Genomic DNA, 16,646 nt, shown 5'->3' with positions numbered 1-16,646 from the left:
GTGGCAATTATTGCCTATCAGTACCTCCAAAATAAATTTTATGTAGACATTTGAGAAATGCTTTCAGAAAATAATTATTTCATTTATTTTGTCTGTCACTTGCTGGGATTCTTATTGGAAAGCCCCTCCAGGGTCTGCATTGACACTACATGCATGTCGTGAGTGATGTGTTCGTGCCCGTGGCTGTTTGCAGGTGGCCCAACAACCAACTGTTGCACATCATTAATTGACCTGTTGCTCTTGAAGTACAAATCATCCATTTTACATTTTTACCAAAATTGAATAATTTTACGAAAGGTGATCTTGGCAGAGTTTCTCTCAAATGTCCTTTAACTGTGAAACATGCTTTTTACTTTCAGAATTATGAAAAATGGATGGATATTATTTTCATAATTGGTTTAATATTTTTTCCGCTACTACAGTATAAATTCAAATGATTGAATAGATGCACTAATGCTTTTAATAATAGACATCATGGATATACGCGTGTAAAACTGAATAACTGATTTCACAGCAATGTTGTAAACATGGCAAATATTGCATGTCTTTCAGCATATATGTTCAGCATTGATCAATTATCAAATTGTATGCTGCAAACCATATTTATATAATTTGAGTAGCCTTTTTTTCCCCTCATATTGGTTGTTGCCTCAAAGTGTGTTAAAAAAGAATAATTGTCTTGCATGCATTCATTTAGTTTTTAACTCCACTCTTGCTACATTTTCTTATTGGGTACCCGCAGCCTCCTGTATGTGGTTTCTGTACACTGTACCACAGATTGGAAATTCAGGAGTGCAAATATGGGAGCTATGTGGTGTACATGTGGATGTTTTCCCTTGTATAGAGAGCATCTATATTTTTCATTTGACATATATTTTGTCCCATTCTGATGATTTCCTGAGTACAAAGTACTCTGTGTTACTGCTCTGCAATCCTCATGCTCAGTGCTCAGTTTAGAGGTGCACAGGTAATACCTATGGAAAATGGTGCTGCTGGTCTGCTGCTGTACCCGAAGGTGTATATGGCATCTCACTGTTCAGTTTATTTGCTTTCCCATAAAACGACGTGAGAAGAAATTCTCTCATCCCTCAGGTGAGTTGGTAAAGGAAAGCAAAGATGGGTTGCCCCACAAAATGCTACTCCAGGGGCCTCATCCAAATCTCACCTGCCTCTGGCCTTGAAATGGAGACAGTCCCCAGCAGAAATGTGTCGACCTGACTGAGCAGTATTTCTGGGTCTTAATAGAATAGTATTCTTATTCTTGAGGGTGCAAAGTGGAATTACAAGAAAAACAAAAAAAAAAAAAAAACAATTTAAGCAGTAAAGAAAAGGGCTCTTACAGAAAAGAATCAAAGTTGTTCAGAATTTTCTCTTTGAGTGGAAGGTCATTGCAGATTTGCTAGCAATTGGTGCCAGAATACTTAAGTATTGAAGAATTGGATAAAGAAAGAAAGTCAAGAGAGAGAAGTCCAGTGAGTAAGACAGAATAAAAGTGCTTTGATTTTGTTCCTTGTCCACAAAAAAAAAAAAGGATGATTTTTCCAAGGGAATTTTAATGTTCAGTTAGAACAGGACATGAGTGACAACTGGAAGGTTACAGAGTGTGCAATAAACGTAGCTCAGAGAGAGAATAGACATGGCAAGTGCAGCCTGTTGAGAAAAACAGAAGTCCTGATGCTGTGGGCTTTCTGGATGGATAAAAACACATCACACTGTGTAACACCCCCCCCCCCCCCCCCAAAAAAAAAAAAAGGGATTACAAAGAATACCAGGAATGTGTTGTGATGATCTGGGAACAAAGGAGTGGAAAACAGAGGTAAGAGGTCAACCAGTAATGAAGAAAAATCAGATATCTTCTTTGAATTGTAAGAGCAAAACTGGAAGGCTTTGTAGAGAATGGGGAGAAAATATTTCTAAACATTCTCACAAATAAATGAGAGCTGGATGTATCACTTGGGCAGAGCAGAAGAAAAGCTAGTTATGAAGAAAGCAGCGGGATCTAGGAGTTTGGTTGAGCTTAGTGTCCAAAATAGTGTTGGGCTTATTGTCCAAAGCAATGTATTTGCTTTTTGTGCCTTACACCCCATTTTTCTTCAGTTGTGCATTTGGTCCTTTTTTTTTTTTTCTGAAGAAATCACTTCTGCCATTTTATTTCCATAGAAATACAAGAGATGGCTTAGTGGTGTGTTTCTGGGATCTCTGGTTTCCACACGCGGTCTTCTATAGCCTTCATCACTCTCTTGCAAATTCAAGGAGTTTCAAAAGCTGGTAATTTATGAACAGGACGTGAAACCAGCACTTTGCATGAATGTTACCCATGGAATTTAAGAGCAATGGGGGTTAGGACTAAGCAAGTATCTTCCAATACTGGTAAAAGGTTTGCATGGACGGAATAGACACTATCAGAAGTAATGTCAGTCTGCTGCCACTTCTTGCTGTTAATTTATGTCTGAGTAATTTCAGTTATGAAGAAATGTTTCCACAATTTCCAGCCTTATGCGAAACAAGGGTTCTGACTTAGTTTTCTTAGAGGACAACCATATAAATTTGAGCTAGCACCCTCTCAGACAGCCTCAGGGGATAAGACCGAAGGAGTGCGAATTCTTTTGTGCTTTGATGCATTGGTTGGGAAAGTTATGCTCCTGTTAAGCACGATGCATTTTATGTTAATAAACAAAGATCATTAACTGAAGACTGAAGTGCTGCCGATCCTGAATCTTTCATGAGCAATAAATTCTCATTAGAAATCCTTTAGGGAAATGCATATCCTTTCAAAAGAATTTCCACAGCACATCATCTCCATGTGACAAATCTCCAGAGAAAAAAATATATATGAGCAACCAGTGATTGAGGGATTTGTTAGCTCAACTTCCAAGTCCTTTGCAAACAGAAACCCTTGTTTGCTTGTTTCTTCATTTGTTTTTCTTTTTTCAAGGTCTTCTTGAGGCCAGGCTTAGTGAAGAAAAGGAATTATCTTTCGCTAGAAATGGCTGAAGAGGTTCAGGATTCACAGCTAATTCTGTCCAGGTCACAATTCAGAGAATTCTTAATATACCAGGAGACATCTTCTGGATTCGAAATATTTCCAAAAACTAACAGCAGTAAACAATGCAATAAAATTAGTATCAATCTGTATGCTGTAAGGATCTAGTACTTCAAACCATAGAGAATGCCCCAACCAGAAACACAAGAACTGAGACTCCATCTAGCCTAGAGAAAGGCTTGACCCAGCTTAAAAATGAACAGCAAAACACCAAGGAAGAAGTTATATGCTCACAAGCTGCGAGACACTGCTAGGAGCAATTAAACTGAGGAGAAACAGCTATGCTTGCCCTAATGGCAATGCAGCGCACAACCTGCCACGGTCGAATGGTTTTAAATCTAGAGTAGAGTAGAAGTGCTGAGTGACACAGTGAAGACAGGCAAGATGTGAAAAGCACCCTCAGACATAGTGGTTTCTTACTAGTCCTTGCTCTCTCTCGTCTTTCTTGAATGTGCATTAAAAAGAAAACAAAAAATCTTTCGATGGCTTTGTAGAGGGAGCAGCTGTATTTACATCACTGCTGTTACTTCCAATTTCACCGAGTCACGGAAATGAAAATCTGACTCTTTTGAGAGTGGCCTCTGCTTTAGCAGCATCTGCCTTGTGTTGGTGACTGATGCATTGCCAGGCCCGTGTCAGCTCTGCTGAACAGCCAAATATCACCAGCTTAGGTGACAATTGAGCAGTGAGAGTGTGTGTATTTGGGAAACATGACCAGAAAGCATCTTGTGGGCACGTGAAATGAGAGTGGCAACTGTGTGTGTTGTAAATAAGAGAGGGCAAAAGGTGGTGGCTTAAACTGTTGTCTCTCTCCCATGGGCCAAACCGTCATGTGGCAATGACCCTGTGCCTCTTTCATTACCCGCTTTGAACCCAGCTGCACTATCAATCTAAACTGGGAGGTCTTTAGCAACCTGACTTACTGTCTTATCATCCTATTTAAGGAAATGGAGGTCCTGGGCCATATATCTACAGAAGGCTTAGGTGGATTAGTAGTGTGCAAGAAAGGAAAGGTGGTAGTGTAAAATTTGCTTGGAGAAGGTCGTAAGAATGATGCAGTGGCTCTGAGGGTGCTGTCAAAAAGAAGATAAACACTACTAATTTGGTTTAATTAGAAAAGTGCTAACTGTAGGCCTTGTACTGTGAAAGAACTATCAAAAAGAAATTTGGTACCATTTTAGAACATTTGAGGGCTTTCATTAAACAGATGCTTTAATTTGTGTAAGATGTTTTAAAATAGCACCTGGGAAGAGCCAGCAGTCATTCTTGTACTAAAGGATGAGGATCTGTGTGCAACAGCTGCCTGTATTATAATTTTAAGTTTCTTTTGCTGAATTAATATTCCAAGCTGACTTCTATTAGTCCTTTTCTTCTTTTATTCCTGTTTGAACACTGAAGTTTTCCATGATGATAAGTCTTTGAGAACTTGGCAGCTTGCCTAATCATACAGATTCCCACTGTATGCTTCTTGGATTGCAACTTATTGGCAGAAATAATACAGCATTGAATACAAATATTACTGTTAATGTAACATTAAAATTGATAAAGCAATCACTTATGTCAAGAAATTCCAAACTACAACAGTGCTGAATTTGTCAAATTGCTTTTGCTAGGTATTTTATGGTGTGGATTACAGAACAGAGGCAATAAGGTTTATGGTTAACGTACCACTTTTAGTAATAAAAAATTTTGTGGGACAAATCCTGTGTTCATTTATTTGTAGTAGTGTGCTTCAGTAGTTTGTGGGATATAGTAAATCAGTAGGTTTAAAGAGGGAGCAAATCTACGCAGAATTTGGCTCTGCTAAAACCTTAACTATGCTTTTCGATAAATGCAAGATTTACATAATTCATGGGCTATTTAATGTAATGTGAAAACCTGTTCTTTAGGTGTATTTCAGAGTTCAGTGCTGTAGTGCTGTTTACTTGGTGTTTCTTGGCACTTAAGTGTTTGATGTTCCATACTTGATGTTGCCAGGTGTAACTCCCTTGCCTGCTACAGTTTGCTGTTTTGTGTTCGGGCTGTTTTTTAAAATAAATCTGTAAGTGTCTCTCACTACTGTCTGCAGACTTTAGAAACAATTAGGAAAGTGTTAATTTTTTTTCCTCCATTTTTGTATTTTATAAAAAAAAAGCTTTTTTTTCCCCCACCCATTTTCTTCTTCCACCTGGAATCTCGGCCCAAAAGAACAGCTTCAGAGGAATATATCTGAAAAAAAATTGCAACCAAATGCATTATCTCATGAATAATGGTCATAAGTGAGATGTTCCAGCAGATTTGTAAAATGATTGCTTGGTATAATTCATAATTATCCTGATGATTTGGCATTGTATGATACAGACATTAGTCTTTTCTCCTACAACTGAATGTGTGTGTCATCAGGAAGGAGCAACTTTTTTTGCCTGTTTTTTTCTTAGTCAAGAAACTGCGTTGATTGTGGTGGTTGGTACCATCTCCATGTCTTGTCAAGGAACTGAAAGGGGGTTGGTGGCTTTATTTATTGTCATTCTAATTATTTAGCAGTTAGTAATGAACATTATTTAAAGGTCTCTATTTAAAAAGCTTTTGCTCTTCACTTGCTGGTTTTCTACATTACCAAGGTTAAAAACCATCTCAAAGCTCAAGAAGAAAAAAACCCAACTTTTAAAACTTTGGGTCTAGACCTCCCTAACTATGTCTGATACTGTTGGCCCAAACATATACAGAATTTGAGAGGTGGGCTGTGTTGCGGAGTCAGCGCTAATTGTGGAAGGAGACACCCCAACATTAAAAAATAGATATATTTGAAATGTCTGAAATACCAGTGAATGATTAAAGTGTGCAGTCTTGCACCCGCAATTTCAGTGTTGAAGGCAATAAATGTAAATTGCCAATGAGAGAGAAGGTGCTTCTGTGGAAAATGCATCGCTGTCCGTCCCCTGGCACGTGCTTAGGACAGGGGCGTTACTGCGCTCAAGCGCCCAGCCAACCTCGGCTGCTGTGCTGGGGCTGAGAGCAATTTGTCGTGAAAACAATCCCAGGATAATCTGCCATACGCTCCTGATAACCTTTTATTTCCTCATTTCTCTGCCGTGGCTCTGCCCCTCTTTCCTAGCCAAAGGCAACCTGTTTCCTTTTAGAACGAAGGCTCTGCCCCCACTACGCTCCTCTCTCTCTTATGGCACTTTCTGCTGCCTCCTTTCTCAGCAGGGACGTGACTCAGCCCTGTGTTCCCCCGTGGTCTTCTTCCGTGGGATTTCTTTTGTATTTGGTGTCTTGTTTGGATGCTTCTGGAAAGTAACTACATGGTTGTCTTTAACTTTTGCTTCAGATTTTAGGCATTGGAATGGGCTGCCCAGGGGGGTGGTGGAGTCACCATCCCTGGAGGTATTTAAGAAAAGACTAGATGTGGCGCTTAGTGCCATGGTCTAGTTGACACAGTGGTGTCACGTCAAAAGTTGGACTCGATGATCCCAGATGTCTCTTCCAACGTAGCTGATTCTGTGATTTCATATACATTAAAATCCACTGCGAATTGGTGAGGAGCCCCTGGGCATTGCTGACACCTATTTTAGATTATAGTTATAATTCTGTTGGGTTTTCTTTCCCTTACTGTTAGTGTCAGCCAAAGAAAATACAGTTTAAATGAGTTGCTACCTGTTTTGGTTGTCTGGATTTGGCAGAATCATGTGTTGTAGAAGAGAAGTTTAATGTAAATTATGCTTTCTGTATGCTTATCTTTTATTACAAATAAATTAGCAATACATGGGAGCCTGTGCCTTGCTGGTGGCTCATCCTATCTATTCTGCTTCTGCTTGACAGCATTAGTACTTCCGTTATTGTAACTCCAGCCTTTGCAATTATTGTAAAAATAATTAAATAAAGCTGGTACTTTGCTGAGCTTTAAATTTGCAGTGAATATTTCTTTGCGAGATGACTCTTTTATTGCCAGATCTAGTTAAACCGTTGCGACTCTAAAAGACCAGTTTCAAAATGCGCCTGACGCTGACGTTTATAAAGCACCAAACGTTCGTTGTACGTGATCTTCAGTAGGAAAGGAGGCTGCCGCATCGCTAACCGTTGTGAGCTGAACGAGGCGCATTAGTTCACTGCAGCCATTCCACCCTCTGCTGTTCCCTTATCACATCTCATAGACTCGATGGGGTCAAGCCTGGTCAGCATTCGGATGGGAAACCTCCCTGGAAAACCAGGAGCTGAAGGAAGCCAGGCTTGTGGCTCTGCGCAGACTAGCATCCTGCCTCTAGGTCAGTTGTTAGCACCATGCTATGTTTAATCCATGTTTAATGGATTTTAGCGGTGGTTTTTCTGGTTCATTTGGAAAACAATGCCATGGTGACAAGTGATGATATAGGGAGGGAAAAGTTAAAGAGAAATAATTTTGGTAGATGATAAATAAGGAGTGGTTTCACGGCACAGTAGTTGAGCACACCTTGCAAATTCAGATTCTGAGTCTCTGGCGTTTTTCTGTTTGCTTTTTCCCTGCATGAACAAAGTATTTATTCACCTTCTGAGTCTCACAGCAGTAGCATAGAGTGGGAAACGTAGTTTGAATTTCTCTGCTCCAGAATATCCTGAAGAAGGCACAGAAGGACTCGCTGGCGTATAGCTTGGCCACTCTGATTCAACAGTCACCAAAAATAAAACAAATGTTGAAAGTGTGTTTTCAAAGCTTGACTTCTTCAGTAGGTCAAGTGCTTGTTTTCTGGCTTTACACATAGTGGAAGTTATAAAATGAAAGGAAAAGCTGGGCTTCGTTTTATGGTGCGGAACTGACCACTTCTAAATGAAATCAGTTCGGAGTGAAAGTTTCCAAGGAAGGATGAAACATGAAGAAAACACTTCCCTGTTCATGAAAAAAAGGTGCATAGAGAAACAATTAAATGAGTAACTTGGGAGCTGTCATACCTATTAAATTTTCTCCTCATTAATTCCCCTCATTCTCCTCATTAATACACATACATTAATGTGTAGGAAAGTAATAATTTCCTTAGGAAAAAAGAAATGGGAAAAGTTAAAAATCTTCATGTGTCAATGTTGACAATACAAGACCTGCCTATATATGCTGGCCGGTCGTGGGGCTGCTGGTGCGTGATCCAGACAGGAAAGGACAATGTAAGGGTTTGATGTAACCATTGTCTTCCTGGTGGATCATGGAGATGAAGGTTTGCTGAAGCATTAACTTAACTTTTGGATGATGTTACTAAGGTATTTTCCATTCTTCTTGAGTTTCGATCATGTTCTTCATTAAAACTATAAAATTATTTTTCTTCATTAAAATTGGAAAATTGTTATTTAGCACTGAAAATATATCCTGGTCCTGTATGGCTGAGATCTTGGCAAATAGGTATAATTCAGCACATTATATGGGAATCTTTTATTTCACAACTTCATGCAGAAGCTATTTTACGTAATACCTTTCCATGTTAGATGGAGAAGCAAAACCTTGTATCTAAGAGCTGGTTTCAAAATACAAATGAAAATCTCATTTCAAAATTTGGGTAGCTGAAGTTCGCTGCTAGAATTTTTTGTTTTGTTGTACCACTGTAAAATAGCAATATAGAGAAGGAGAACAGAAAAAGGGAGTCTCACACATTCAATGCAGCTTTTATTGTGTTGTTTGATCTGAGGATACCTCTTACTAGATCACAAACTACATTGGCATTTGTTCAAAATCATGTGGTAGGTGGGGGCTTGTGATTGCATCAACTTGCCTACCTTTATCCCCATTGGCTGCGAGGAGTTCAAGTAGCACAGTTTTGTAGTGAAGCCCTGAGCTGTGTGTTTTAGCTGGCACTGCCATATGGTACAGGGTTTTTTGTCTGGTAGTTGAATGAGTCGAACTGATGGGAAGGGGGAGTGAAGGAGAAATTTTAGTTTAAGGAGAGTTCAGAATTTGCAGGATTATTTAGCACATTTATGTTTTTCTTGGACTAAATGGGCTTTCCTCAAACTGTTGTTTTTCAGAACAAGCTACTGCAATATCTACTAGTGATATTGAGACTTGAAATGTATCTTTCCTCTATTCACACAGTGAATGCTTGTGTGCTTGGTTCCATCTGGAAAGGATATAATTGAATCCTTGTTTGGCTCCTTTAATTATCTCTTTGCAAAGTCCTTGGCTGGGAGTTTTGCCATTTAAAATACAACTATTCAAACTTAGGAGCATAAACTGTGCTTTCAAAGAGTGTTTTTGTAAACCTTTTATCATTTGGTGGCTTTTCAAAAGTGAACATGAGAATTTCTCAATGAACATGTTTTAATTTTTTAAATCCTCAGAGAAGATTTTGTTTTCTTGCAGGTTGGCTGTAGCTGCTAATGAACTTTGTTAATTAATCATGCTATAGGGATGAAACATGCTTGATTAAAAATGAATAAAACCGTATAGCAACAAAGTAATGCTACTGATTTTTGCTATTTAAAAGCAAAGATTAAAAAAACAGGATTAACTTTGAAGCTGCATGTCAAATGTTCTTTGCATTTGAAACATCTGAAAGGCTAAAGCAGCTAAAAGCTTATTATTTTTGCAGCTCAGTCGTAGTAAAATGCTTATCCAGTTGTAACACCATGTTAAAAAATGGGGGCTGAGAATAGTCACTGAAGGTGCTGTCTTAATCAAAACTGCCTGAGATGGTGGGTAGTAACAAACAGGTTTATTTGGTCATGCTGAGGCATGAAGGTCCTTGTTCTCTCTTGTCATGTATCTTATATGGAAACTTCCAACACTGCAAATTGGTGTTAAATGCTGTTGGCCCGTAACAGGATTCTGACCACATTTCTCACCCATTATACCGGTGTACGTTTGAACAGAGGTAGTGAGAAACAGCTCACTGTGGGCAATGGTCCAAGCACATCGCAAATGAAGCTCTCTGCAATGCTCTGGGGGATGACTGTGGTCCAGAGGCATGCTGAGCCTCTGCTGGGCGTCCTCCCGGATGAAGGGAACCATCTGCGTAGGGCTGGCTGCGAGTGCACGGCTCCTTCTCCTGGGCAATGCAGGCGGGAGGGAGAAGATGCTCTGGGACCTGTTTGAGGTTAAGTTGACTTATTTTTATAGACACTGTTGGAACAGATGGCTGTTCTTTATCCCCTGTTGTAGTTTTGTTCTCATACATAGTAATCAAGTTTCGTTTTCATTTTCTGCTATTGTAAGGTGGCAGGAATATTATAAACACAGTACAGAATGCCAGTCCATGCTCTTCTTCGCTGGGAAAATCATTAAGGAAGCCCTTCCTGAACCTCTCACGCCCAGAGAGGGAAGACCTGGCCTTGTTAGGAGGAACCTTCTTTGTGGATGGAGCTCGAATGGAATTTACTCTGATAAAATCCCAGAATTCCAGAAATGTGGAACTGATTCCATGTTGGAGGTATCATGGAAGAGAGGAAAGTAGGAGTATTCCTCATGTAGGAGGAGTAACTAAATAAATCTCTGCAGACCACTGGCAGGAAGTGTATGGAGGAGTGGTTTGTGGGGTTTTTTGTTTATTTCTTTTCCCCTGCATCTTTTCTCATAAAATACCTTTAGGCACTTGTTCTGCAATTAAAAAGTCAAACCCCCCTCAAAGGGAATGCTCAGTTTTTGCACTAAAACATATTAGGGCACTGAAGTGTTGCAAAAATGCAGTGGGCTATTTCCAGCAGATGAACTCAACCCTTAAAATAGGAGTAACCAATTTTGTAATTTGCCTGCGATAGTATCTGAGCAAGGAAGAGGGAGGGCGGTACATTGTCTTTCAGAAGTTGTTTTTAGGATACTTGCGTTAAGACCATCAATGCTGTACTGATGCCACTTCTCAGTTGTCAGTAGTTTTTCAGATGCGCAGAAGAGGATCTTGATACCGTGCTGGAGTAACACCAATGCAGCTTGCAGTGGGCTGTGGCTGTATTGTCTTTAGGTTTTGCCGATATTCAGTGGTTTGAACATCACATACATTTACAAATCACAATATTAGCAGTGCCTGGTATTAATCTGATAACCATGCTTGCAGGGTGCCACCAGCCATCTGCGCGGGGAGTGTTGTGGGGGTACAGCAAGCACGTGGGGGCAGGCGACCATTACGGAGACTTAACTTAAATACCAGGTCTTCTGCTGAAATGGAGAGGGAGGACTGGTTCAGTGACCCAAGCAGATGTCGAGCTATGGCTGAGTGACACCAGTGCTGTCATTCCCGCAGTAATTGAGCAGGTACGCGCAGATCTTCCTTCCTCGGCAGAAATGGTTCCTGAGAAATGGTTTAAAGGCTGCTTTTATTGCAAGATCAGGAGTAAAGTATCGTAGAGCATTTAGCTTTTCATGCTGGATGAGAGTGATCCAGTCAATGACAGGAGTGGCTACAGAGCCTGGGGAGATCATCGGCTGCTGGGTCCTCCCTCAGCCCCGGCTGGGCACCTTTGCAGGTTTTTGGGGGACAGGAGTTTCCAGCCCCTGCTCTTCTCTGCGGTGAGAGAGCTGGGAGATGCATCTCCCAGGTTCAGGTCTTTCTTTCCAATTAGACCAAGTAGAATTTCTGGGCAAAACCATGAATAAATGGAAAATTTCAAACTCAATAATGGATATATTCTGATTTAAAAATCCTTTTACTGGAAATTTTCAAAGTTGATCATCTTTTGCAAATAATTTATTCATCTGCAAATCTATATTTCATTGTGTATTGATAAATTCTTCATGTGCTGATGTTTCTGCAGGGTGCTTTTCTTTCATAAATAGATATTATTCTTTAAAAATAACCTACTTGAAAAAAGTTTCTTTGTTTTTCTTAAATCTGTTCAAAGTTATGGTAGGTTGCTTAAGTCCCACTTGTTCTGTAAAGTATTTTCTGCTTTGCTGAGCTCCCAGAGTAAATTCCTCTCTTCCCGTACCTCTCGTTACTGCACCACCTTCCATTGTCCAGGTTTTGCAGTTCACATACTTGGTATGTGCTACGTTTTCCCAGTCCACACACTGTGAAAATCTCTTTCCTTTTCCATTCCTTACAACTTTTCAGGTGAAAGTGTGTTGTGATTGCCAAATCCTTAATTTAGCAAATTAGTTTCTAGTTGAGTCAAGCCAAACATTTGGGTAAGGATCTTCTATCAAAAAAGGCTAATTAGGAAAAAATAATCTAATAATTCAGTAGTTACAAAATGCAGCACAGTATGTTTAGGAATAGAATAGATTTTTAAAATTTCATTTTTATGCATACATTTATTGATAATCTAACAACCTTCCAAGTTGCGATAATATAGTGCGGAATAAAGGTGATGTGCAAGGCCGTAGGAAAATAAATAACACAATCTGATTTGCATGGTCTGTTTCCATATTGCCAATGTGATGAGCTACTTTGTTGTTTGAATGGAGCAAATGATGTTTAGATGCAGTTGATTTATTGTCAGTTCTGTCAAAATGCTGCAAAATGAAACAATAACGCAGGCGCTAAATACTGCAGAGAAGCACGGCGAGGAGAGCGGGTTCTGCGGGGAGGGTTACCCCAGCGATGGGCAGGAATGCCTCCCCCACGGGGGAGCGGTGCGATCCCCCCGCCAGTGAAACATGAGCTGCTATTCACACGCTTTTCTTTCCGTAGGGAGAAGCTGTCTGTGGCTCGGCTGCAGCGAGAAGTTGCGCAAAGTAAGAGCGAAGGAGCAATGGTAAGTGGCAGCAACTCGCTGCTTTGCAGTTCTTGTCTTACTGCTTCAGGCCTTGGGTGCATTTTGTCTTGCTGAAGATGGTCACTGGAGCATTAAGGCTGTCTTGGACATAATGATGGGTGGCCAACGATGTATTCATAAATCTGAGGAAACTCAAGGCTCTCTCTTGGCTTCCTTGGAAGAGCTACAGTAGAGAAAAGCTGTTTCCTTTTCCCTGCCGATGGTGCTTACTGGAATTGGAAGCAAGGCAAGCACGGAAGGGCAATTTGAGATCAAAATGCCTTAATTTACTTGCCTGTTAAATCTTAACCAACTTCAGAAAAGTGGAAGAATACAAGCATGGACACTTAAAAAAACCTCAATCTGATAATTTTGTAAATCACATAACACTCCCTATATCTTCATTTTTCATGTAGCAATTTATGAGATTAGGCTTGTGAGCAAAAGTTGAAATGGCAGATTTTTGGTTAACCGCAAATCTCAATTTATAGAGTGCCTTATCTCTTCAAAACAACTTTCTTTAGGAGCCAACATGTGCTGAGTGTGCTTAATTACTTAATATCTAAGCAACTCTTTCCATCTGTTAAGGAGTTTGTTTGTCCTTGTCTTTAGATAAAATGTCTTAGGCTTCCTTGGGATAAAGCAGACCCGTTCAAAAACCTTAAAACGCAAATCAGTCCCCTTGAACATACTCAAGATGCTGCTGCTGATTCAAGTGAGTCACATAGCTGGCTGTGAGAAAACTTGGTCCAAAGCTTGTTTAACTTAGTGGAGAGAATCTGTAGAGGGTCTCTGGGGAGCGAATGCTCCGTTAGCCGTGTGATGCAGGGTCCTTTAAATCCCACCTGCCTCCATTGAGTGCCTTTTATAAATCATTATTAGTGATTTATATGATTAAACGAGATCTGGAGGGACGTAAGCGGCAGGTAGGAGAAACCAGCTCTGAATCTGTTGCTCTCATCATGGCCACATGCAGGTCCAGAAGAGCTGGTAGTGCCTCGTGGGGGGCTGTGCTGGGGCAGCAGCTTCTGGGCTCTGAATGCCTCGTAGTGAAGGGACGGAGATGAGTGGGGTTTGCTCAGGCAGGTATTGCTGATGTGCCCCGAGCCCCCGCTGCATGCCCAGCTCAGCTGTGGGAGCTGCTGCCCTCGCCCATCCCAGCACCGGCCCTGATGCGCCTGCCCTTGGGTCTGCAGCACGGCTGGGTTGGCCACAAGAAGACTCTGAGATGGGGTTTAAGCAGTCGGGAAGACTGGGTAGTGTTGGGTGTATTGGGGCAGAAGTCCTGGAGGAACTGGGAAACAAACTTTGTCAAGTTAAGCAGTGACTGAGATAAGACTCCTGCACCCTACGGGAGGAATTTTGCCTGAGGAATGGCAAAGATCAGGCATTCATTTTGCAATGGCATTTTACTTTTCAGTGTAAACAATTTTCAAAATCTGGGAAGAGCTGTTTACTCTATTTGAAATGTTTCCTTTAATTTTTTTAAACTAGCTTTCCCTTGGAGCTATAGATATAATATAATATATTGAGCGTAAAATGTACTTAGTGGAATAATTCAAGACTTTATGAAATGAGCAATATTGATTAGCCTTCTAGACCTGGTAAGGCTTTTGGTATATGCACCCACCTTGTAGCTTCATCTCGCGGGAGTCAGACATTGCTCGTGCTGTGTACTGTGGGCTTGTGGGATTAATCACATAGCCCTGCTAACCAGAGGGGAATTTTGTATGATGTGTGGAGAGGCCGAGCGTTGTAACCCATTAGGAGCTGACAGGTAGCTCTCCAGGGTAGTAGTCTTCCCCCGAGGTAAACACTAGGTAGTTTTTCCCCTCTTCCCCAAGGGGTAATTTCCACAATTATCCTGCAACTACGGCCGAGGACGAGAGCGCCTGTGGAGACGATTGCTTTGAAGCTGTTGACGTATGGAAACTTCTTTGTGTCTCAGAGCTCAGAACCGGTGATTTTAATATGAAACACAGCAGTCATTAATTAACATTAATGAACTTGCTTAGCTGTGAGCAGTACAGGAGCAGTCAGGGTCCAGGAGATGGAGTATTTGAACACAGGGGCGGCCAGGGATGAAGTAACTAGTGTAGGCTGCGTTCTCAGGGCGTGCAGGAGCCTGCAACACATACCAGTTTCGGGGCAAATACTTTAGAAAGGTTCACAGCGAAATTTCGGCGAGTGGTTCTGAGCAAGCAAGCCTTTGGCGACTGGCGAGGCTTCCTCTGGAGAAGTGCTGGCAGCCAGCAGCATGCCCGCAGGGTACCGAATTGCATGTGCTGCTCCTTTTGGTGTGATGGACGTCCCCCCGGAGACAGCACGGCGTCCTCTGGGGCTGGCGGCGAGGGCGGCGGGCAGCGGTACCAGCCAGCCCTGGGGCGCCCGAGGGGTTTTGCTGTGCTGTCACCGGCTGCGACTCTGGATAAAAGGGATGGCACCCCCGCAGCCCCCCTGCCAGTGACAGGCCACAGCTTTATTTAATCACTAATTAGCTCATCAGCTTTACTTACTCCCATTTTCTTTTTTGTTTGTTGTGCTGGTTAGATTGGCATGTAGGTTTTCAGTGGACTAACTCCTTCATTTGGGAAGAGCACATGCCACCTCTAATGCCTTGCTCAGTCTCACGGAGAGCATTTTTATACCAAGCGTGAAATGGGGTAGAAGGCAGAGAGCGCAGAGCCATGCTGCCACACCGCTCCTCCGCGTCCCAGGAGCCGGGCAAAAGTCACGCAAGCCTTTAGCAGGATGGCACCTCATTTAATACCACGCTAGTGTTTCTTGCTTCTTTTCAAAAAATAAACTTTATTTGGGTTTTGCAGACACAGATATGTCATGAGGGTAAGAGGTGACCACGGTACGTCAACCCATGCTAATTTTTAGGGTGAGCAGGGAGTCCGTGCCGTGTCCTGTGTGTGTTGCCCTGCCACCGGTGTGCTGGAGGGACACGTGGTGCGGTGGGTTTGCCCTGTCCTTCCTGCTTCCCATCTGGCACCTGTTTCATCACAGTGTGAGAAGGCTGTGGATGCTCTTCCCTGTTGCCTTCCCAGCACAAATCAAGGGGAGAATATGCTATTTAGGATTTGCTTCGCTGCACGAGGGGTTGTCACTTAGCATTTGCCATAACCTGCAACCAGCTGTTGCCTTTTTGCATGTGGTCCTTGGAAGCAATGGGTGGGAAAGGCTCCCGGTGCTCGGGTTCTCCCAGTGTCACAGGAACTGCTGCAGCGAGGCGGACGCGTACATAAAATCAGTAACGACAAACAAATACGAAGCATGTGCAGCAGAGACTGTTTAAGCTGTGGTATCTTTGCTCAAAAATGGGTTTGCATATCTGTATAAATAACATGTGGTGAGTGATGATGAAATGCATGTTTATGAGAAGACATTTTTCAGAGGAGACTTTAGCTGAGGTTGAAGATCAGGCAGTATGTGCTGCACGCGATACCAGGGTGTTGGCCCCACAGTGCTCCCTGGAAGAAACGTGGTTTTTAATGTGTCCCAGAGTTACATTTTTCATGACTGATTTATTATTGGAAGTAGATTGTTACTGGAAGGTACTATAGAAGATTAAATGCGGATATTTCATTTCAAGATAAATGTTTATCACCAAAAATATACAAATACGCTTTTTTTCATATGGAAAATCTGATACCTTGTATATAGGACTGAGTGAGTATGTATTTATAATTACTTGAATTAGGAGAACTGGATAAATTCAGACTGTGAATACCTAACAATTGCTCAGGTTTCTTTATTTTATGAACCACCATCAGTAAATATTGATTATTCGTTATCAAAATGTACAATTACTGGCAACCCATCTACTGAAAGTTTCAGCAGTGCTGAGCCCCGATTGCCGGGTGGCTCTTCCTGTCACTTATGGCCTTTAGTTTCCTAACGTGCATGTTCAGAGTTTTCTTAGTCATGTTTCATCTGACTTATCAAGGATGATTTACCTTTTTGTAAAGGAAAA

At 41.5% G+C, this 16,646-nt stretch overlaps 1 protein-coding gene across 1 annotated transcript in view; it reads left to right on the top strand.

Moving 5' to 3' along the window:
* NCKAP5 (NCK associated protein 5) overlaps window positions 1-16,646 on the top strand; it is a 368,063-nt gene that overhangs the window by 137,591 nt on the left and 213,826 nt on the right. Inside the window, exon 3 of the mRNA XM_068408084.1 lies at window positions 12,608-12,667. Coding sequence (XP_068264185.1) covers window positions 12,608-12,667 — 60 coding nt within the window. The remainder of the gene's footprint in view (window positions 1-12,607; window positions 12,668-16,646) is intronic.

This window comes from Nyctibius grandis, chromosome 9 (genome assembly GCF_013368605.1).
Source record: "Nyctibius grandis isolate bNycGra1 chromosome 9, bNycGra1.pri, whole genome shotgun sequence".
NCBI classification, from domain to species: Eukaryota; Metazoa; Chordata; class Aves; order Nyctibiiformes; family Nyctibiidae; genus Nyctibius; species Nyctibius grandis.
This window is presented reverse-complemented; position numbering and strand designations above follow the sequence as displayed.